At 42.9% G+C, this 24,667-nt stretch overlaps 1 protein-coding gene across 1 annotated transcript in view; it reads left to right on the forward strand.

Moving 5' to 3' along the window:
* Positions 1-24,667, forward strand: part of LOC129864826 (ABC transporter G family member 23-like) — a 41,971-nt gene extending 17,304 nt beyond the window's left edge. The window contains exons 7-20 of the mRNA XM_055937112.1: positions 4,012-4,086; positions 5,220-5,400; positions 6,706-6,802; positions 6,978-7,146; positions 8,610-8,710; positions 10,324-10,394; positions 11,589-11,638; positions 11,770-11,826; positions 12,192-12,262; positions 12,800-12,888; positions 19,522-19,625; positions 20,022-20,181; positions 21,043-21,147; positions 22,923-24,667. Coding sequence (XP_055793087.1) covers positions 4,012-4,086; positions 5,220-5,400; positions 6,706-6,802; positions 6,978-7,146; positions 8,610-8,710; positions 10,324-10,394; positions 11,589-11,638; positions 11,770-11,826; positions 12,192-12,262; positions 12,800-12,888; positions 19,522-19,625; positions 20,022-20,181; positions 21,043-21,147; positions 22,923-23,029 — 1,437 coding nt within the window. The 3' untranslated portion in view covers positions 23,030-24,667. The remainder of the gene's footprint in view (positions 1-4,011; positions 4,087-5,219; positions 5,401-6,705; positions 6,803-6,977; positions 7,147-8,609; positions 8,711-10,323; positions 10,395-11,588; positions 11,639-11,769; positions 11,827-12,191; positions 12,263-12,799; positions 12,889-19,521; positions 19,626-20,021; positions 20,182-21,042; positions 21,148-22,922) is intronic.

The following is a 24,667-nucleotide window of genomic DNA, read 5'->3' on the forward strand; positions in this document are numbered from 1 at the left end:
CAACTACCTACTGATAGACAACCTCCTGATAGACAACCTCCTACTGATAGACAATTACCTACTGATAGACAACTACCTACTGATAGACAATTACCTACTGATAGACAACTACCTACTGATAGACAACTACCTACTGATAGACAACCTCCTGATAGACAACCTCCTGATAGACAACTACCTACTGATAAACAACTACCTACTAATAGACAACTACCTACTGATAGACAACTACTTACTGATAGACAACTACCTACTGATACTGATAGACAAACCTCCTGATAGACAACCTCCTACTGATAGACAACCTCCTACTAATAGACAACTACCTACTGATAGACAACTACCTACTGATAGACAACTACCTGTTGATACTGATAGACAACTACCTACTGATAGACAACTACCTGTTGATACTGATAGACAACCTCCTACTGATAGACAACTACCTACAGATACTGATAGACAACTACTTGTTTATACTGATAGACAACTACCTACTGATAGACAGCTACTTACTGATAGACAACTACCTACTGATACTGATAGACAACTACCTACTGATAGACAACTACCTGTTGATACTGATAGACAACTACCTACTGATAGACAGCTACTTACTGATAGACAACTACCTACTAATAGACAACTACCTACTGATAGACAACTACCTACTGATAGACAACTACCTACTGATAGACAACTACCTACTGATAGACAACTACCTACTGATAGACAACTACCTGTTGATACTGATAGACAACCTCCTACTGATAGACAACTACCTACAGATACTGATAGACAACTACTTGTTTATACTGATAGACAACTACCTACTGATAGACAGCTACTTACTGATAGACAACTACCTACTGATACTGATAGACAACTACCTACTGATAGACAACTACCTGTTGATACTGATAGACAACTACCTACTGATAGACAGCTACTTACTGATAGACAACTACCTACTGATAGACAACTACCTACTGATAGACAACTACTTACTGATAGACAACTACCTACTAATACTGATAGACAGCTACCTACTGATAGACAACTACCTACTGATAGACAACTACCTACTGATAGACAACGACCTACTGATAGACACCTACCTACTGATAGACAACTACCTACTGATAGACAACTACCTACTGATAGACAACTACCTGTTGATACTGATAGACAACCTCCTACTGATAGACAACTACCTACAGATACTGATAGACAACTACTTGTTTATACTGATAGACAACTACCTACTGATAGACAGCTACTTACTGATAGACAACTACCTACTGATACTGATAGACAACTACCTACTGATAGACAACTACCTGTTGATACTGATAGACAACTACCTACTGATAGACAGCTACTTACTGATAGACAACTACCTACTGATAGACAACTACCTACTGATAGACAACTACTTACTGATAGACAACTACCTACTGATAGACAACTACTTACTGATAGACAACTACCTACTAATACTGATAGACAGCTACCTACTGATAGACAACTACCTACTAATAGACAACTACCTACTGATAGACAACTACCTACTGATAGACAACTACCTACTGATAGACAACTACTTACTGATAGACAACTACCTACTGATAGACAGCTACTTACTGATAGACAACTACCTCCTGATAGACAACCTACTGATAGACAACTACCTACTGATAGACAACTACCTGTTGATAGACAACTACCTACTGATAGACAACTACCTACTGATAGACAGCTACCTACTAATAGACAACTCTCTATTCTATATACATGCAATATGTTTTCAGATCTGAGCAAACATTGGTTGTCTCTATACTGTCTCTATACACTATCACAGTCTCTATACTGTCTCTATACTCTATAACAGTCTCTATACTGCCTCTATACACTATAACAGTCTCTATACTCTATAACAGTCTCTGTACTCTATAACAGTCTCTATACTGTCTCTATACTCTATAACAGTCTCTATACTGTCTCTATACACTATAACAGTCTCTATACTCTGAAACAGTCTCTATACTGTCTCTATACACTATAACAGTCTCTATACTCTACAACAGTCTCTATACCGTCTCTATACTCTATAACAGTCTCTATACTGTCTATACTTTATAACAGTCTCTATACTGTCTCTATACTCTATAACAGTCTCTATACTGTCTCTATACTCTACACCAGTCTCTATACTGTCTCTATACTCTATAACAGTCTCTATATTCTGTAACAGTCTCTATACTGTCTCTATACTCTATAACAGTCTCTATACTCTATAAGAGTCTCTATACTGTCTCTATGCTCTATAACAGTCTCTATACTGCCTCTATACTCTATAACAGTCTCTATACTGTCTCTATACTCTACAACAGTCTCTATACAGTCTCTATACTCTACAAGAGTCTCTATACTGTCTCTATGCTCTATAACAGTCTCTATACTGTCTCTATACTCTATAACAGTCTCTATATTCTATAACAGTATCTATACTCTCTCTATACTCTATAACAGTCTCTATACTGTCTCTGTACTCTATAACTGTCTCTATACACTATACCAGTCTCTATACTGTCTCTATACTCTACAAAAGTCTCTATACTGTCTCTATACTCTATAACAGTCTCTATACTTTATAACAGTATCTATACTCTCTCTATACTCTATAACAGTCTCTATACTGTCTCTATACTCTACACCAGTCTCTATACTGTCTCTATACTCTATAACAGTCTCTATATTCTATAACAGTCTCTATACTGTCTCTATACTCTATAACAGTCTCTATACTCTATAAGAGTCTCTATACTGTCTCTATGCTCTATAACAGTCTCTATACTGCCTCTATACTCTATAACAGTCTCTATACTGTCTCTATACTCTACAACAGTCTCTATACTGTCTCTATACTCTATAACAGTCTCTATACTTTATAACAGTATCTATACTCTCTCTATACTCTATAACAGTCTCTATACTGTCTCTGTACTCTATAACTGTCTCTATACACTATACCAGTCTCTATACTGTCTCTATACTCTACAAAAGTCTCTATACTGTCTCTATACTCTATAACAGTCTCTATACTTTATAACAGTATCTATACTCTCTCTATACTCTATAACAGTCTCAATACTGTCTCTGTACTCTATAACTGTCTCTATACACTATACCAGTATCTATACTGTCGCTATACTCTACAACAGTCTCTATACCGTCTCTATACTCTATAACAGTCTCTATACTGTCTATAATTCATAACAGTCTCTATACTGTCTCTGTACTCTATAACAGTCTCTATACTGTCTCTATACTCTACAAAAGTCTCTATAATGTCTCTATACTCTATAACAGTCTCTATACTCTATAACAGTCTCTATACTCTATAACAGTCTCTATACTGTCTCTATACTCTATAGCAGTCTCTATACTGTCTCTATACTCTATAGCAGTCTCTATACTGTCTCTGTACTCTATAACAGTCTCTATACTGTCTCTATACTCTACAACAGTCTCTATACTGTCTCTATACTCTATAACAGTCCTTATACTGTCTCTATACTCTACACCAGTCTCTATACTGTCTCTATACTCTATAACAGTCTCTATACTGTCTCTATGCTCTATAACAGTCTCTACACTGTCTATATACTCTATAACAGTCTCTATACTGTCTATACTCTACACCAGTCTCTATACTGTCTCTATACTCTATAACTGTCTCTATACTGTCTCTGTACTCTATAACAGTCTCTATACTGTCTCTATAACAGTCTCTATACTGTCTCTATAACAGTCTCTATAATGTCTCTATACTCTATAACAGTCTCTATACTGTCTCTATACTCTATAACAGTCTCTATACTCTATAGCAGTCTCTATACTGTCTCTATACTCTACAACAGTCTCTATACTGTCTCTATATTATATATTATATATATTATATTATTATTATATTATTTGGAATGACACTGCTGTTTTCTATCTCTCCAGGTGGGTCTGATGAGGAATGGCCGAATGTTGGCAGAGGGGGAACCAGAAACCTTGATGAAACAGAACACTGCTGTGGTGAGTAGCTAACAACAGTGGAAACAATTTACTTAGAAGAATATTTTGTACATTTCGCACTTTATTCAGACATTTGGAAACAGAGGGGGTGAGACAGGGGGACAGGGAGACAGGGGGGCAGGCAAGCGGGAATACAGTAGAAGCAGGGATTGAATGGCGGTATATACTAGAGTATATTTAATGTGACAGGAGTGTTACCACTAGACAATCAGCCCTGTAGACAGTAGCCCTACATTGACCCTATTGCCTCCTACCATCCACCCACCAAGTCACTGTAGACTCTGGAGAAAGCTTTCCTACTGCTGTGTGAGACGTCTGACTGTTGACTGCCTTCCCAGTAGGCAACATTATATTGAAAAGACGTCTTAAAAACATATTTTCCAGATGTTCATTTTAGGTTCTGAATGAAAGGTGAAAATACATACAGTACCAGTCAAAAGTTTGGACACACCTACTCATTCAAGGTTTTTTCTTTATTTTTACTATTTTCTACATTGTAGAATAATAGTGAGGACATCACAACTATGAAATAACACATATGGAATCATGTAGTAACCCCAAAATAGTTCTTCAAAGTAGTCACCCTTTGACGAACAGCTTTGCACACTCTTGGCATTCCCTTAACCAGCTTCATGAGATCTACTTTGAAGAATCTCAAATAAAATGTATTTTGATTTGTTTAACACTTTATTGGTTATTACATGATTCCATATGTGTTATTTCATACTTTTCTTTCATGTACTGTACTCTACTGTGCTCTACTGTACTGTAATGTACTCTGCTGTGCTCTACTGTACTGTAATGTACTCTGCTGTGCTCTACTGTACTGTAATGTACTCTGCTGTGCTCTACTGTACTGTAATGTACTCTGCTGTGCTCTACTGTACTGTGCTGTGCTATCCAAACTTGTGAAAAATAGATGTCTATGATTGGCTCAGATTTGAATGAATGTCCGTGGACGTTGAAATCAAGGCCGGTCTGGACAAAAAAAGAAGTCCAAAAGACGCCTGCGTCGGTCCGTGCTTAGTTGGTTCTGTGTTGACCACTGATCACATAAACACTTGACTGTGTTGTCTGTGTGTTCAATTGACTGTGTTGTCTATCTCCTCTACTGCCCCATCCACCCACTGCAGACCCTGGAGAAAGCCTTCCTGCAGCTCTGTGAGACCTCAGACCAGGTGGGCTCCAAACACAGCACCTACCCTCTGGGCGGGGTACTAGAGAGCGGCCAATCACTCGAGAGCGGCCGGGAAGAGAGTCAACCAATCCTGGGAGTCGGGCCGGGACCAGTTGAAGAGCTTCCCAAATACTCAGGTAAACGTAGGGTTGTATGGACACTACACTGTATATACTCAGGTAAATGTAGGGTTGTATGGACACTACACTGTATATACTCAGGTAAATGTAGGGTTGTGTGGACACTACACTGTATATACTCAGGTAAATGTAGGGTTGTGTGGACACTACACTGTATATACTCAGGTAAATGTAGGGTTGTGTGGACACTACACTGTATATACTCAGGTAAATGTAGGGTTGTGTGGACACTACACTGTATATACTCAGGTAAATGTAGGGTTGTGTGGACACTACACTGTATATACTCAGGTAAATGTAGGGTTGTGTGGACACTACACTGTATATACTCAGGTAAATGTAGGGTTGTGTGGACACTACACTGTATATACTCAGGTAAATGTAGGGTTGTATGGACACTACACTGGATATACTCAGGTAAATGTAGGGTTGTATGGACACTACACTGTATATACTCAGGTAAATGTAGGGTTGTATGGACACTACACTGTATATACTCAGGTAAATGTAGGGTTGTGTGGACACTACACTGTATATACTCAGGTAAATGTAGGGTTGTATAGACACTACACTGTATATACTCAGGTAAATGTAGGGTTGTATGGACACTACACTGTATATACTCAGGTAAATGTAGGGTTGCAAAATTCCGGAAACTTTCTTGAAATTTCTAGGTTTTCTGGGAATTCCAGATGGAGGATTTCAGGATTCCTGGTAGGATGATTCCCTCCTAGCTTATTTTCTTCTGATTACAGAAATCATGATGACATTGGATAACTTAACTTCTCTCTGGATACCGATGCCAATACTACAGTGCTTCAGCTATTGTCTTGAATTTCCTAAGATATTTGATACTGTGTGTGTGTGTTGGGTTGGGTTTTACTATCTTTGTCGGGACCAGACGTCCTCACAAGGATAGTAAAATAAGGAAAATTCAGACAAGTGGGGACATGTTGTCGGTCTCTACAAGGAAAAAGGCTATTTTAATCTTAAGGGTTAGGTTTAGGGTTACAATTAGGGTTAGAACTAGGGTTAGCAGTTAACGTTAGGAGTTAGGGTTAGGTTAGGTTAGGGGTTAAGGTAAGGGTTAGGCTAAGTGTTAAGGTTAGGAAAAATAGCAATCAATTGTTTGGTCCCCACAAGGATAGTAAAACAAACGTGTGTGTGTGTGTGTGTGTGTGTGTGTGTGTGTGTGTGTGTGTGTGTGTGTGTGTGTGTGTGTGTGTGTGTGTGTGTGTGTGTGTGTGTGTGTGTGTGTGTGTGTGTGTGTGTGTGTGTGTGTGTGTGTGTGTGTGTGTGTAGCGGACTGGAAGGTACGAGTCAGGCATGTGATGCCAAAGTGGAGGAACATCGCAGCTCTGATTATCAAGACCACGGTGAGGATGAAGAGAATGCCCGGGTGAGGATGATGAGGATGATTTAAAGGAGTAGAATGAGCTGGAGGAAGGCAGACAGGATAATGATGAAGATGATGATCCTGTAATATTCCATCCACAATTTCTGGAATACCTGGGAATTCTGGGAAAGTTGACAGAATTCTGCAACCCCAGTCTGATTGCATTGTATCTGTCCAGGTCCCTGTTTTTTCAGTTCCTGCTGCCAGTCATGCAGATCTCTCTGATGTGTCTGTGTATCGGAGGAGACCCCAAAGGAATACAGGTGGCTGTGGTCAACAATGAGACCTCCTCCAGCTCCTTCAGCCAATCCCTGCTCTCCTTCCTGGACAACTCCAGCGTGCAACAGGTACTGGACCAATCGGTTGTTAGTCAGAGAGACTTTTCTCCGGGGTGAAGTTTCCACAAGGTAAAAATCTAGGATCAGCTCCCCCTCCCCCAATACTAATTAAAACCTAAAAACAACTATGTATGTTGTGTGTTTAGTTATTACAGTACGGTGAAACAGTTTGAGTAGATGGCACAGTGTCTTCTATCTACCACACTGTCCTGCTTCTATCTACCACACTGTCCTGCTTCTATCTACCACACTGTCCTGCTTCTATCTACCACACTGTCCTGCTTCTATCTACCACACTGTCCTGCTTCTATCTACCACACTGTCCTGCTTCTATCTACCACACTGTCCTGCTTCTATCTACCACACTGTCCTGCTTCTATCTACCATACTGTCCTGCTTCTAATTACCACACTGTCCTGCTTCTATCTACCACACTGTCCTGCTTCTATCTACCACACTGTCCTGCTTCTATCTACCACACTGTCCTGCTTCTATCTACCATACTGTCCTGCTTCTATCTACCACACAGTCCTGCTTCTATCTACCACACTGTCCTGCTTCTATCTACCACACTGTCCTGCTTCTATCTACCACACTGTCCTGCTTCTATCTACCACACTGTCCTGCTTCTATCTACCACACTGTCCTGCTTCTATCTACCACACTGTCCTGCTTCTATCTACCACACTGTCCTGCTTCTATCTACCACACTGTCCTGCTTCTATCTACCACACTGTCCTGCTTCTATCTACCACACTGTCCTGCTTCTATCTACCACACTGTCCTGCTTGTATCTACCACAATGTCCTGCTTCTATCTACCACACTGTCCTGCTTCTATCTACCACACTGTCTACCACACTGTCCTCCTGGTCAGACGTAGTCCACTAGATGGAGGAATAGGGTGTAACACTGTCCTCCTGGTCAGAAGTAGTCCACTAGATGGAGGAATAGGGTGTAACACTGTCCTCCTGGTCAGACTTAGTCCACTAGATGGAGGAATAGGTTGTAACACTGTCCTCCTGGTCAGACTTAGTCCACTAGATGGAGGAATAGGCTGTAACACTGTCCTCCTGGTCAGACTTAGTCCACTAGATGGAGGAATAGGGTGTAACACTGTCCTCCTGGTCAGAAGTAGTCGACTAGATGGAGGAATAGGCTGTAACACTGTCCTCCTGGTCAGACTTAGTCCACTAGATGGAGGAATTGGGTGTAACACTGTCCTCCTGGTCAGAAGTAGTCGACTAGATGGAGGAATAGGCTGTAACACTGTCCTCCTGGTCAGACTTAGTCCACTAGATGGAGGAATTGGGTGTAACACGGCCCTCCTGGTCAGAAGTAGTCCACTAGATGGAGGAATAGGCTGTAACACTGTCCTCCTGGTCAGAAGTAGTCCACTAGTTGGAGGAATAGAGTGTAATTTAAGACCTAGCTATAGTCACTGATGGTGTCCCCTGTCCCTCCCTGCCCTAGGTGAACCTGTCCCATGCTGAGGCTTTTGCAGGGGCCTATAACGGAGAGTACTGGGGCGTCATCGGGTTTGGAAAGAATTTTACCAGCTACCTGACCAAGAGGTGAGTCCTACCTCTGGACCTGTCTCTTGTCTAGTCTCATCTTCTTCCCTTGTTCTTCTATTCTCTTCTGTTCTGTTCTCCTGTCTTCTCTTCTCTTCTGTTCTCCTCTCTTCTCTTCTCTTCTGTTCTGTTCTCCTGTCTTCTCTTCTGTTCTCCTCTCTTCTCTTCTGTTCTCCTGTCTTCTCTTCTGTTCTTCTCTCTTCTCTTCTCTTTTGTTCTTCTCTCTTCTGTTCTCTTCTCTTCTGTTCTCTTCTGTTCTCTCCTATCCTCTCCTCTCTTCTCTTCTCCTCTCCTCTCCTCTCCTCTCCTCTCCTCTCCTCTCCTCTCCTCTCCTCTCCTCTCCTCTCCTCTTCTCTTCTATCTCTTCTCTTAAATCACTGTCCATGACTGTCCATGACTGCCAATGTGACAAAGCATTGCACTGTCTTACACACACATGGACACACCCACACACAGCCAGCCAGCCAGCCAGACAGACAGACAGACAGACAGACAGACAGACAGACAGACACGGACACACACACACACACGGACACACACACAGTGATGTCAAAAAGGCATCTAACATGTGATGATGACTCTGTGGTGAGGAAGGGTACAGTGATATCTTCAGGAGCCAATCACATCACTACAGTCACCAGTATGTCTCTGTGACAGTGTGCATCTGCGTGGATGCCTCTTCACATACGTGTGTGTGTGTGTGTGTGTGTGTGTGTGTGTGTGTGTGTGTGCGTGCGTGCGTGCGTGCGTGCGTTACATCAGCCGTGAAGTGAAAAGTCTGGTCTTGCCTGTTGATCAGGCCGACCAGGTAGCTTACTGCATGCACACACACAGTGTTCTGTATCATGTCTGCTCTGTGGTGTGTGTTGTATTATACAGGATCCTTACTGTATCATGTCTCTGTGGTGTGTGTTGTATTATACAGGATCCTTACTGTATCATGTCTCTGTGGTGTGTGTTGTATTATACAGGATCCTTACTGTATCATGTCTCTGTGGTGTGTGTTGTATTATACAGGATCCTTACTGTATCACGTCTCTGTGGTGTGTGTTGTATTATACAGGATCCTTACTGTATCATGTCTCTGTGGTGTGTTGTGTTATACAGGATCCTTACTGTATCATGTTTGCTCTGTGGTGTGTGTTGTATTATACAGGATCCTTACTGTATCATGTCTCTGTGGTGTGTTGTGTTATACAGGATCCTTACTGTATCATGTTTGCTCTGTGGTGTGTTGTGTTATACAGGATCCTTACTGTATCATGTCTCTGTGGTGTGTGTTGTATTATACAGGATCCTTACTGTATCATGTCTCTGTGGTGTGTTGTGTTATACAGGATCCTTACTGTATCATGTTTGCTCTGTGGTGTGTTGTGTTATACAGGATCCTTACTGTATCATGTCTCTGTGGTGTGTGTTGTATTATACAGGATCCTTACTGTATCATGTCTCTGTGGTGTGTTGTGTTATACAGGATCCTTACTGTATCATGTTTGCTCTGTGGTGTGTTGTGTTATACAGGATCCTTACTGTATCATGTCTCTGTGGTGTGTGTTGTATTATACAGGATCCTTACTGTATCATGTCTCTGTGGTGTGTGTTGTGTTATACAGGATGGTCCAGCGCCAGGTCTCTAAGGAGGTAGTGGATGGAGGTTCGGTGCACGTCTGGTTGGACCTGACCAGTAAGCTTTCACTCCGCAGTCTGTTGGCGTGTGACAGTGTTCCAGAATGTACCTTCAAATAGAGTAGAATACAATACCTCTAGAATAGAACACTGTTAGAATAGAATAGATCTGAATAGAATAGAAGACTGATAGAATACTGATAGAATAGAGTTGATCTGAATAGAATAGAACACTTTTAGAATAGAATAGATCTGAATAGAATAGAACACTGTTAGAATAGAATGCCGATAGAATATAATATATCTGAATAGATTAGAACACTGTTAGAATATAATAGATCTGAATAGAACACTTTTAGAATAGAATAGATCTGAATAGAATAGAACACTGTTAGAATAGAATAGACCTGAATAGAATAGAACACTGTTAGAATAGAATGCCGATAGAATAGAATAGATCTGAATAGAACACTGTTAGAATATAATAGAATGCCGATAGAATAGAATAGATCTGAATAGAATAGAACACTGTTAGAATAGAATCGATCTGAATAGATTAGAACACTGATAGAATAGAATGCCGATAGAATAGAATAGATCTGAATAGAACACTGTTAGAATATAATAGAATGCCGATAGAATAGAATAGATCCGAATAGAATAGAACACTGTTAGAATAGAATAGATCTGAATAGAAAAGAACACTGTTAGAATAGAATAGATCTGAATAGAAAAGAACACTGTTAGAATAGAATAGATCCGAATAGAATAGAACACTGTTAGAATAGAATAGATCTGAATAGAATAGAACACTGTTAGAATAGAATAGATCTGAATAGAAAAGAACACTGTTAGAATAGAATAGATCCGAATAGAATAGAACACTGTTAGAATAGAATAGATCTGAATAGAATAGAACACTGACAGAATAGAATGTCGATAGAGTAGATCTGAATAGAATAGAACACTGTTAGAATAGAATGCCAATAGAATAGCATAGATAGTTTGGCTGTGAAATTGACCTCTAGGTGTTAGTGTAACTATTTTACAATACTGTGGGTGTATTCTGAATGATGGCTCATCTCCCAAGTAATGGAAATGGATTTTGAATGCTTTTCAAAGTAAATTATTGATTAGTTTTAATCCAAATACTGTAAACGTTCAAATCATTGAAATAGATCAAACATTTTTCAAGTGATAATAGTCAAACTTATGGTGACATTGTTTTAACCTTTTAATGTATTTTCTCCAGATCGACAAATCGCCTTAATGCTTCAGAAAAAAATTAAAGATGCCTTTGAGGTACACCAGAGTTCCCTTTTCTTTGTTTTGTCATTAGGTGACGAATGATACTGTTTTGGAAGAGTTATTTGACTTTTGAGAGTGTTAGTGTTATTATTCATATGGCTTCTGCCTCTCTGTTTCCTCCTCAGGGTTTTGTCCAGTATAAGATGAGCAGCAGGTCTTACCTGCTCTCGCTTCCTGTCAAGGTATGACAATCCCCTTAAAACCCTGGTTACGTCCCAAATGGTCCATAGGTCCGTGGTCAAAAGTAGTGTCCTATGTAGGGAATAGGGTGTCATTTGGGAAGCAGGCCCTGTGTTGATAGTATTCTGCCGTCCACATCTACTAGCCTTGCTAGTGTCTGATATAGACAAGCTGTTGTCTTCCCAAGACCTCAATGTAACCAGTATTGTTGAACGTATTCAAATGTTTGATCCCTTCCTGATGAAAACACAGATGTACTGTGCATAGGGGGAAATTATTTCACTTACTATTTCTGTGTCACATTTCTAATTTTTTAACACCTCTTGCTCACTATATCTATATCTCTTTGTCCCGTATCTCTTTCCAGTTTGAGGAGCCCATCTATGGCAGCATGGACTCAGACTTCACCACGTTTGTGACACCAGGAGCCGTTCTGAGGTAGAGATTCAGTCTGAACATAGTCAGCTTTACTGAGACAAAGATGATAATCTGTTAAGATACTGTATGTCTTATGGTTTCCCTCCTCGTAGAGATTCAGTCTGAACATAGTCAGCTTTACTGAGACAAAGATGATAATCTGTTAAGATACTGTATGTCTTATGGTTTCCCTCCTCTTACTCTCCCCCTGTCGCTCTCTCTTTTTCTGTCTCTCTCTCTTTCTGTCTCTCTCTCTCGCCTGTCTCTCTCTCTCTCTCTCTCTCCTGTCTCTCTCTCGCTATTGTCTCTCTCTCTACTCCATATAACTTCCTCATGTTTCCTCTTTTTATTCTCTCAATGTATCCTCTTATTTTCCCCTTCTCTCCCTCCCTCATTCTACCCCCTCCCTCCTCTCTCTCCCTCCCTCATTCTACCCTCTCCCTCCTCTCTCCCCCTCCCGTCTCCCTCCTTCTTGCTCCCCCTCCCTCCTTCTCGCTCCCCCTCATTCTCTCCCTTCCCTTCGTCTCTCTCTCCCGCACGCCTTCTCTCTCTACACAGCATCACATTCTACCTGGCAGTGGGCTTGACGGCTCTGTCCTTCGTGATAGAGAGGAAGGAGGGGCTAATGGAAAGGTGCTGGGTCTCAGGTAAGAGGTCAAAGTTCACACAGTGGGCAACAAAATGCCACCCTATACCCTATTTAGGGCTTACATTTTGACCTGGGCAGAGCGTCCCAAACAGCATCCTATAGAGGGCTTGCAAGTACGTCACAAATCACCTAGCAACCCCCATGTTGGAAGACCAAACTGAAGGCTGATGAAAGCCCTCCAACCAACCACATGGCTGGCTGCGTTTTGTTACCACCGGAAACTTCAGGAAGATTTCCCATTATTTCTAAGGACCAAGAAAACAGAGTCAGTGGGAGAACCTATTCAAGTAAGTAAATATATGTTGAAAATTATATTGTTAGCTAGCTTGCTACAGAAACTAAGTGTGCAGGCTAACTCAAATTAGCTGCTAACGTAATGTCCGCTAGTTACCTAACTTTACATACTGTAGCTAGCTAGGTGAATTAAATATCACCAGTTTGCTAGCTTCATATTAGCTAGTTAGTTATCTTGATGTATTTATCGTTGTAACTCCCATGCCTTCCCAGGCCCACGCATGGCTGCACCTCTGCCCAGTGATGTGAAATCCATAGATTAGGGCTTAATGAATTTATTTCAATTGACTGATTTCCTATGAACTGATTTCCTATGAACTGTTATGAACTGTAACTCAGTAAAATCGTAGAAATGTTTGTATGTTGCGTTTATATTTTTGTTCAGTATATTTAATTCAATTTTTTATTTGTATTATTTATTTATTTAATTCTGCATACACATGTTGGGAAGGGCTCATAAGCAAACATATCACAATAGTGTAAACCAGTTACGTGCATGTGACAAATACAATGTGATTAGATTTTGATCAGAATGATCCTCCATCTCCCCCTAGTGGTCAATACTGGTCAGTACACGGATGATGATCTGAGCCCATAGTGCACTATAGAGGGCTTGCAGTTGACGTACGACGCCTCCTGGCGGCCATGTTGGAAGACTACCGCATGAATTATTCTGACAACAGCCAAGTGTCTACTCCTAACTACATGATAACAGTGCCTAAAACTAGTTGATTCATCACCATGGTCATTTTCTGTAGAGTAAACAATGTATACGAAATGCTTCAGTCTGGTTTTAGACCCCATCATAGCACTGAGACTGCACTTGTGAAGGTGGTAAATGACCTTTTAATGGCGTCAGACCGAGGCTCTGCATTTGTCCTCGTGCTCCTAGACCTTAGTGCTGCCTTTGATACCATCGATCACCACATTCTTTTGGAGAGATTGGAAACCCAAATTAGTCTACACGGACAAGTTCTGGCCTGGTTTAGATCTTATCTGTCGGAAAGATATCAGTTTGTCTCTGTGAATGGTTTGTCCTCTGACAAATCAACTGTACATTTCGGTGTTCCTCAAGGTTCCGTTTTAGGACCACTATTGTTTTCGCTATATATTTTACCTCTTGGGGATGTCATTCGAAAACATAATGTTAACTTTCACTGCTATGCGGATGACACACAGCTGTACATTTCAATGAAACATGGTGAAGCCCAAAAATTGCCCTCGCTAGAAGCCTGTGTTTCAGACATAAGGAAGTGGATGGCTGAAAACGTTCTACTTTTAAACTCGGACAAAACAGAGATGCTTGTTCTATGTCCCAAGAAACAAAGAGATCTTCTGTTGAATCTGACAATTAATCTTGATGGTTGTAAAGTCGTCTCAAATAAAACTGTGAAGGACCTCGGCGTCACTCTGGACCCTGATCTCTCTTTAGATGAACATATCAAGACTGTTTCAAGGACAGCTTTTGTCCATCTACGTAACATTGCAAAAATCAGAAACTTTCTGTCTAAAAATGATGCAGAAGAATGTATCCATGCATTTGTTACTTCTAGGTTAGACTACTGCAATGCACTACTTTCCGGCTACCCGGATAAAGCACTAAATAAACTTCAGTTAGTGCTAAATACTGCTGCTAGAATCCTGACTAGAACCCCAAAATGGTATCATTTTACTCCAGTGCTAGCCTCCCTACACTGGCTTCCTGTTAAGGCTAGGGCTGATTTCAAGGTTTTACTGCTAACCTACAAAGCATTACATCGGCTTTCTCCTGCCTATCTTTCCGATTTGGTCCTGCCGTACATACCTACACGTACGCTACGGTCACAAGACGCAGGCCTCCTAATTGTCCCTAGTATTTCTAAGCAAACAGCTGGAGGCAGGGCTTTCTCCTATAGATCTCCGTTTTTATGGAATGGTCTGCCTACCCATGTGAGAGACGCAGACTCGGTCTCAACTTTTAAGTCTTTACTGAAGACTCATCTCTTCAGTGGGTCATATGATTGATTGTAGTCTGGCCCAGGAATGTGAAGGTGAATGGAAAGGCTCTGGAACAACGAACCGCCCTTGCTGTCTCTGCCTGGCCGGTTCCCCTCTCTCCACTGGGATTCTCTGCCTCTAACCATATTGCAGGGGCTGAGTCACTGGCTTACTGGTGCTCTTCCATGCCGTCCCTAGGAGGGGTGCGTCACTTGAGTGGGCTGAGTCGCTGACGTGATCTTCCTGTCTGGGTTGGCGCCCCCCCTTGGGTTGTGCCGTGGCGGAGATCTTTGTGGGCTAAACTCGGCCTTGTCTCAGGAGGGTAAGTTGGTGGTTGAAGATATCCCTCTAGTGGTGTGGGGGCTGTGCTTTGGCAAAGTGGGTGGGGTTATATCCTTCCCGTTTGGCCCTGTCCGGGGGTATCATTGGATGGGGCCACAGTGTCTCCTGACCCCTCCTGTCTCAGCCTCCAGTATTTATGCTGCAGTAGTTTGTGTCGGGGGGCTAGGGTCAGTTTGTTATATCTGGAGTACTTCTCCTGTCTTATCAGGTGCCCTGTGTGAATTTAAGTATGCTCTCTCTAATTCTCTCTTTCTTTCTCTCTCTCGGAGGACCTGAGCCCTAGGACCATGCCTCAGGACTACCTGGCATGATGACTCCTTGCTGTCCCCAGTCCACCTGGCCGTGCTGCTGCTCCAGTTTCAACTGTTCTGCCTTCGGCTATGGAACCCTGACCTGTTCACCGGATGTGCTACCTGTCCCAGACCTGCTGTTTTCAACTCTCTAGAGACAGCAGGAGCGGTAGAGATACTCTTAATGATCGGCTATGAAAAGCCAACTGACATTTACTCCTGAGGTGCTGACTTTCTGCACCCTCGACAACTACTGTGATTATTATTATTTGACCATGCTGGTCATTTATGAACATTTGAACATCTTGGCCATGTTCTGTTATAATCTCCACCCGGCACAGCCAGAAGTGGACTGGCCACCCCTCATAGCCTGGTTCCTTTCTAGGTTTCTTCCTAGGTTTGGGCCTTTCTAGGGAGTTTTTCCTAGCCACTGTGCTTCTACACCTGCATTGCTTGCTATTTGGGGTTTTAGGCTGGGTTTCTGTACAGCACTTTGAGATATCAGCTGATGTAAGAAGGGCTATATAAATCAATTTGATTTGATTTTTGATATTTGATATTTGGCAGAGGATGGCTACTTTGAAGAATCTCAAATATAAAATATATTTTGATTTGTTTAACACTTTTCTGGTTACGACACGATTCCATGTGTTATTTCATAGTTTTGATGTCTTCAAAAAAATTGAGTAAAAATAGTAAAAATATCGAAAACCCCTTGAATGAATAGGTGTGTACACATTTTTGACTGGTACTATATGTGAATGTGTGTTTGTGTTGTTTCGGTATGCGTTGTGTCTAATGGGTGTGTGTGTGTGTGTATGTAGTGTATGTGAGTGTGTTTGGGTTCTGTGTGGGAGTGTCAATGTAGTGTGTGTGAGTGTGTATATATAGTCTAGTGAGTGTGTGCACGGTCAGTGCTGATGGGCTCAGTGCAGATAGGCTCAGTGCAGATAGGCTCAATGCAGATAGGCTCAGTGCTGATAGGCTCAGTGCAGATAGGCTCAGTGCTGATAGGCTCAGTGCAGATAGGCTCAATGCAGATAGGCTCAGTGCTGATAGCCTCAGTGCAGATAGGCTCAGTGCTGATAGGCTCAGTGCAGATAGGGTCAGTGCAGATAGGCTCAGCGCTGATAGGCTCAGCGCAGATATGCTCAGTGCAGATAGGCTCAGTGCAGATAGGCTCAGTGCAGATAGGCTCAGTGCAGATAGGCTCAGTGCAGATAGGCTCAGTGCAGATAGGCTCAGTGCAGATAGGCTCAGTGCAGATAGGCTCAATGCAGATAGGCTCAGTGCTGATAGGCTCAGTGCAGATAGGCTCAGTGCAGATAGGCTCAGTGCAGATAGGCTCAGTGCAGATAGGCTCAGTGCAGATAGGCTCAATGCAGATAGGCTCAGTGCAGATAGGTTCAGTGCTGATAGGCTCAGTGCTGATAGGCTCAGTGCTGATAGGCTCAGCGCAGATAGGCTCAGCGCAGATAGGCTCAGTGCAGATAGGCTCAGTGCTGATAGGGTCAGTGCAGATAGGCTCAGCGCAGATAGGCTCAGTGCAGATAGGCTCAGTGCAGATAGGCTCAGCGCAGATAGGCTCAGCGCTGATAGGCTCAGTGCAGATAGGCTCAGTGCAGATAGGCTCAGTGCAGATAGGCTCAGTGCAGATAGGCTCAGTGCAGATAGGCTCAGTGCAGATAGGCTCAGTGCTGATAGGCTCAATGCAGATAGGCTCAGTGCTGATAGGCTCAGTGCTGATAGGCTCAGTGCAGATAGGCTCAATGCAGATAGGCAGATAGGCTCAGTGCAGATAGGCTCAGTGCAGATAGGCTCAGCGCAGATAGGCTCAGCGCTGATAGGCTCAGTGCAGATAGGCTCAGTGCAGATAGGCTCAGTGCAGATAGGCTCAGTGCAGATAGGCTCAGTGCTGATAGGCTCAATGCAGATAGGCTCAATGCAGATAGGCTCAGTGCTGATAGGCTCAATGCAGATAGGCTCAGTGCTGATAGGCTCAGTGCTGATAGGCTCAGTGCAGATAGGCTCAATGCAGATAGGCAGATAGGCTCAGTGCAGATAGGCTCAGTGCAGATAGGCTCAGCGCAGATAGGCTCAGCGCTGATAGGCTCAGTGCAGATAGGCTCAGTGCAGATAGGCTCAGTGCAGATAGGCTCAGTGCAGATAGGCTCAGTGCTGATAGGCTCAATGCAGATAGGCTCAGTGCTGATAGGCTCAGTGCTGATAGGCTCAGTGCAGATAGGCTCAATGCAGATAGGATCAGTGCAGATAGGCTCAATGCAGATAGGCTCAGTGCTGATAGGCTCAGTGCTGATAGGCTCAGTGCTGATAGGCTCAGTGCAGATAGGCTCAGTGCTGATAGGCTCAATGCAGATAGGCTCAATGCAGATAGGCTCAGTGCAGATAGGCTCAGTGCTGATAGGATCAGTGCAGATAGGCTCAGTGCAGATAGGCTCAGTGCAGATAGGCTCAGTGCAGATAGGCTCAGTGTAGATAGGCTCAGTGCAGATAGGCTCAGTGCAGATAGGCTCAGTGCAGATAGGCTCAGTGCTGATAGGCTCAGTGCAGATAGGCTCAGTGCAGATAGGCTCAGTGCAGATAGGCTCAGTGCAGATAGGCTCAGTGCAGATAGGCTCAGTGCTGATAGGCTCAGTGCTGATAGGCTCAGTGCAGATAGGCTCAGTGCAGATAGGCTCAGTGCAGATAGGCTCAATGCAGATAGGCTCAGTGCAGATAGGCTCAGTGCTGATAGGCTCAGTGCTGATAGGGTCAGTCCAATAATTGACTATTTAGCTAAATCACCATGGGCCCCACATTTTCCTCTATGTTCTTCCTATCCTCTCTCTCTCCCTCTTCTTTTCTCTTTCCTTCTTACTCCTCTCTCTCTACCTCTCTCTCTCTCTCTCTACCTCTCTCTCTCTCTCTCTACCTCTCCCTCTTCTTTTCTCTCTCCTTCTTACTCCTCTCTCTTTCTCTCTATTCCTCCTTCTCTCTCTCTATCCCTCTCTTTCTTATTCTCTCTCTCTCCTTACTCTCTCTCTTTCTCTCTCTCTCTTTCTCTCACTCTCTCTCTTTCTCTCTCTCTCTCTATTCCTCATTCTCACTCTCTCCCTATCTCTCAATTCAATTCAATTCAATTTGCTTTATTGGCATGACGTAACAATGTACATATTATCAAAGCTTATTTTGGATATTTACAATACAAAAAATTAAAATGAGAATCAAAATTGTCAAAGGGACAACAGTAACAACAATAACCAAGTGTCAAAATAACCATACATTCAACAATAACAATAAGCATACAGTAGAGTACATGTGCAAGTTGATTGGTCTGTCAGACACTGTCCCTCAAATTACGGCAGACAGCATTGTAGTGCGCTGCCAACCCACAGCTCTCTGCGTCCTCCCCCAACAGGACGGGCAGTCTGTCCTCATCAGAGAGGTCTTTGAAACCTTGAATAAGGGTTTCAAATTTGGGGAAATTACACTCTCTAATTGTTTTATATTTTTTACATTTTGTCAGGAAATGCAGCTCCGTCTCAGGTTCTGCTGTGGTGCAGTGGTTGCACAGCCTTTCCTATACAGGGAGCCAGATTTTCCTGTGTCTACCCTTCTCAATGGCAAGGCTGTGCTCACTGAGCCTGTACTTTGTCAAGGTTTTTCTAAGGTTTTGATCAGTAACCATGGTCAAATATTTCGCCACAGTGTACTGTCTCTCTCTCCAGGTGTGAGTTCAATGGAGACCGTGCTGGCGTATCTCATCTCCCAGCTGATTATCATCAGTGTCCAGATCATTCTACTACTGATCTTAATGCTGCTTGTCTTTAAGGTAACACACGCACGCACGCACGCACGCACGCACGCACGCACGCACACACACACACACACACACACACACACACACACACACACACACACACACAGGTCTCTGTATTGTGACAATAGAAAGAGTCAGACCCTTATGCAACAGACACTATATCATTGAATAACATGACATGCTCTTTCACCTTCCCCTCTCTTGTTACCATCCCTCCTTTGCTGTCTTTCTCACTTTTTACTCTCTCCTCCTCCAATCCCTGTCCTCTCTCTCTCCGTCCTTCTCCCCCTCCTCCAATCCCTGTCCTCTCTCTCTCCGTCCTTCTCCCCCTCCTCCAACTCTCGCTTTCCTTCCCCTCTCTCTTCGTCCTTCTCCCCCTCCTCCGCCTCCCTCCCTCCCTCCCTCCAGATCCCTAACGAGGGGAACCTGGTGTTGGTTATAGCTCTGATCGTGCTGCAGGGCATAACAGGCACTTCCTTTGGTCTGGTCATCTCATCCGCCATCGATGACGAACAGAACGCCACCCAAGCTGCCCTTGGTATCTTCTACCCCAACCTCATTGTCAGTGGTACGTCACATACACACACACACACTGTCTTTTACCTCAACCTCATCGTCAGTGGTACTTCACACACTCACACACTGTCTTTTACCTCAACCTCATCGCCAGTGGTACTTCACACACTCACACACTGTCTTTTACCTCAACCTCATCGTCAGTGGTACTTCACACACTCACACACTGTCTTTTACCTCAACCTCATCGTCAGTGGTACTTCACACACTCACACACTGTCTTTTACCTCAACCTCATCGTCAGTTGTACTTCACACACTGTCTTTTACCTCAACCTCATCGTCAGTGGTACGTCACACACTCACACACGGACGCACAGAGACACACACACACACTCACACACTGTCTTTTACCTCAACCTCATCGTCAGTGGTACGTCACACACTCACATAAGGACGAACAGAGACACACACACTCACACACGGACGCATGGACACACACTAGCACACAGACACACACACACACACACACTGTCTTTTACCTCAATAGTGAGTGGTACGTTTTAGGGGGGTTGATTTCCGTAACTATGCCAAACTACAATAGTGTCTTCCATGTTCTCTCAATAAAGTTGAATTAAATCCTATTCAGTTCAGTCCAATTACTCTTTCTGAAAATAACACTTTCTTGGAAGAAAATCCATGTTGCCGAAGCAGATCAGTTTAGGACATGTCTCTGTCTTCTGAGCCTCACAAAGAAGAACAGCACACACACACATCTCACACTCTCTTTCTCTAAGACTCTCTGTTTCTCTCTGTCTCTCTCTTTCTCTAAGACTCTCTCTTTCTCTCTGTCTCTCTCTTTCTCTAAGTCTCTCTCTGTTTCTCTAAGTCTCTCTTTCCTCCTCTCTCTACAGGTATAATCTGGCCTGTGGAGTGCATCCCCTATCCACTACGTTACATCAGTCTGGCCCTGCCCCAGACCTACGCTTCTGAAGCCCTACGATGCATCATGTACAGAGGTAACACACACACACAAACACACACACACAGACACACACACACACAGACACAGACACACACACACACACACACAGACACACACACAAATATAAATACTGTACATAAACTCAGCAACAACAAAAAAATGTCCTCTCACTGTCAACTGCGTTTATTTTCAGCAAACTTAACATGTGTAAATATGTGTGTGAACATAACAAGATTCAACAACTGAGACATAAACTGAACAAGTTCCACAGACATGTGACAAACAGAAATGGAATAATGTGTCCCTGAACAAAGGTCAAAATCAAAAGTAACAATCAGTATCTGCTGTGGCCACCAGCTGCATTAAGTACTGTAGTCCATCTCCTCCTCGTGGACTGCACCAGATTTGCCAATTCTTGCTGTGAGATGTTACCCCACTCTTCCACCAATGCACCTGCAAGTGCCCAGACATTTCTGGGGGTAATGGCCCTAGCCCTCACCCTCCGATCCAACAGGTCCCAGACGTGCTCAATGGGATTGAGATATGGGCTCTTCGATGGCCATGGCAGAACACTGACATTCCTGTCTTGCAGGAAATCACACACAGAACGAGCAGTATGGCTGGTGACATTGTCATGCTGGAGGGTCATGTCAGTATGAGCCTGCAGGAAGGGTACCACATGAGGGAGGAGGATGTCTTCCCTGTAACGCATAGCGTTGAGATTGCCTGCAACGACAACAAGCTCAGTCCGATGATGCTGTGACACACCGCCCCAGACCATGACAGATCCCCCCCCCCCTCCAAATCGATCCCGCTCCAGAGTACAGGCCTCGGTGTAACGCTCATTCCTTTGATGATAAACGCGAATCCGACCATCTCTCCTGGCGAGACAAAACTGCCACTCGTCAGTGAAGAACACTTTTTGCCAGTCCTGTCTGGTCCAGCGACGGTGGGTTTGTGCCCATAGGCGAGGTGAGGACCTGCATTACAACAGGCCTACAAGCCCTCAGTCCAGCCTCTCTTAGCCTACTGCGGACAGTCTGAGCACTGATGGAGGGATTGTGCATTCCTGGTGTAACTCAGGCAGTTGTTGTAGCCATCTTGTACCTGTCCCGCAAGTGTGATGTTCGGATGTACCGATCCTGTGCAGGTGTTGTTACATGTGGTCTGCCACTGCGAGGACGATCAGCTGTCCGTCCTGTCTCCCTGTAGCGCTGTCTTAAGCGTCTCAAAGTACTGACATTGCAATTTTTTGCCCTGGTCACATCTGCAGTCCTCATGCCTCCTTGCAGCATGCCTAAGGCACGTTCACGCAGATGAGCAGGGACCCTGGGCATCTTTCTTTGGTATTTTTCAGAATCAGTAGAAAGGCCTCTTTAGTGTCCTAAGTTTTGTGACCTTAATTGCCTACCGTCTGTAAGCTGTTAGTGTCTTAACGACCGTTCCACGTGTTCATATTCATTAATTGTTTATGGTTCATTGAACAAGCATGGAAAACAGTGTTTAAACCCTTTACAATGAAAATCTGTGAAGTTATTTGTATTTTTACGAATTATCTATGAAAGACAAGGTCCTGAAAAAGGAACGTTTCTTTTTTTGCTGAGTTTACATACATACACACAGACATATATACATACTGTACATACATACATACATACATAGTCCCGAGCTCACAGTGGAGGAGAGATATTCTGCTCTCTCTCTCTCTCTGTCTGTCTGTCTGATCTTCACATCACAGTACAAACACACACAAACTCTCTCACACACACACACAGAGAAAGACACCATCTTATTTTGCCTCTCCCTCAGGCTGGGGTCTCTCCAGGATGATAGTGTGGCGAGGCTTTGTTGTCACCCTGGGCTGGAACACTTTCTTCGTCATCCTGGCCATCGTCATCCTCAAGCTGAGGATGTGAGATGCCTACCCAGGGAAGATGTGTGCCTATGTAGTGTATGTGAGTGTGTGGGGGTTTTGTGTGGGAGTGTCAATGTGGTGTGTGTAAGTGAGTGTCTATATGGTGTGTGTATATATAGTCTAGTGAGTGTGTATATGGTGTGTGTATATATCGTCTAGTGAGTGTGTGTAGGGTCAGTGCAGATAGGGTAACTTTCCCCTTCAGTCACGTTAGTTTGGCTACTCAACCTATCTATTTGTCATTCACAAACCAATCAGAATGCCTGAAATGTGCGTCTGGACACTGCACCCGCCCACTCAGGTGTTATGAAGTGTAATCGCCGTCAGAGTGTGACCATCGTCTGAGGACTGTTATTATGGACAATAACATGAATGGGTATAATACGTTTACAGCAGGATTCTACTGTACTGCCCTTATAACTCTGTAATGTTAGTGTGTATTCCCGATACTGCTTTGCATATTGTTGATAGTTAATTGCCATTATTGCTTTGGTTGCACAGGTGTTTTATGTAGGAGATTTGTTGTACTGGTTACACAAGGGTCGAATTGTTAAAAGTTAAGAAAGGGCGTGCTTTTTTGTAAAAGCAGCTGTTAATTGGACAATTCTGAGGACTCCTAGGAGGCTTAGGCCTATGTCCAGGGGGAATTCAAACACAATTCTATCACAATTCAGGTGTATTCAGGATGCTTGGAATTTGGAATGAAACCTCAAAACTAAAAGGACAAAACAAGCTACTTGAGGGGCATTTCAATGTTTCCTTTTGACTTCAACACTGTCCAGGACATCAAAAATTCAATTGCCTACAAAAATGTATAGCCTCATTAGACTTATTTTCAAAAGCACAACTAGGTTGCCTGACAACTCAAACTGAATTCTTCCGCCGCTCTATGTTCGCTACATACTTCATTGTGGAGAAGGAACTAACGTCCGTGGGCATGGCGTAGCTTTTGGCCAGAGCAAGGATTTGGGGTAGTCAGGCGAACTAGGCGTATGTGTTGTTTCAGTCCCATATGTCATGTCTTTCTAGAATGCCCTTTTAAGAAATATTCATTGGGAAAATGTTTGGTCTCTTTCTCAGGAGTTTCTTTTAACTAATAAGATTAAAGAAGTTTAATATAAATGAATCCACAAGTGCTACCCTACTAAACATTTTCTTGAAGTTTAAAAAATACATTGATGTTTCTTGTACCTTCTGTAATGATCAACAGGAGACCGCTTCACATTTAGTTTGGTATTGCTCTTATACCAGGAAGCTGTGGCAAGATATCTGGAGATTGTTTTTGATCATAAACATTTCCCCTTCTACTTGAAAATGTGATATTTGGTTTTAAAAGTATAGCAAAGTCTTTCTTCTTAAATCAACCTCATTGTTAATTTAGCTCAATTCCATATTCATAAATGTAAATGACTGAGTCAAAAACCTCTTTACTATTTTTGAGAATGAAATTGAACAATATATAAACAACATTTCTTCTTCTGATAACAAGAAAGCAACCAAAAGGTTGAATGTAGTAACAAGGTGTTGACATAATGTATGGTCTGTATTACCCTGACTGTTGTTTGCCATGTGTGGATTCTCTGTTGTGTACTCTGTTTTTCTATATGGGTATTTTTTTAACAATAAAATAAAAAAGACA

The sequence above is a fragment of the Salvelinus fontinalis genome, chromosome 1 (genome assembly GCF_029448725.1).
Source record: "Salvelinus fontinalis isolate EN_2023a chromosome 1, ASM2944872v1, whole genome shotgun sequence".
NCBI lineage: Eukaryota > Metazoa > Chordata > Actinopteri > Salmoniformes > Salmonidae > Salvelinus > Salvelinus fontinalis.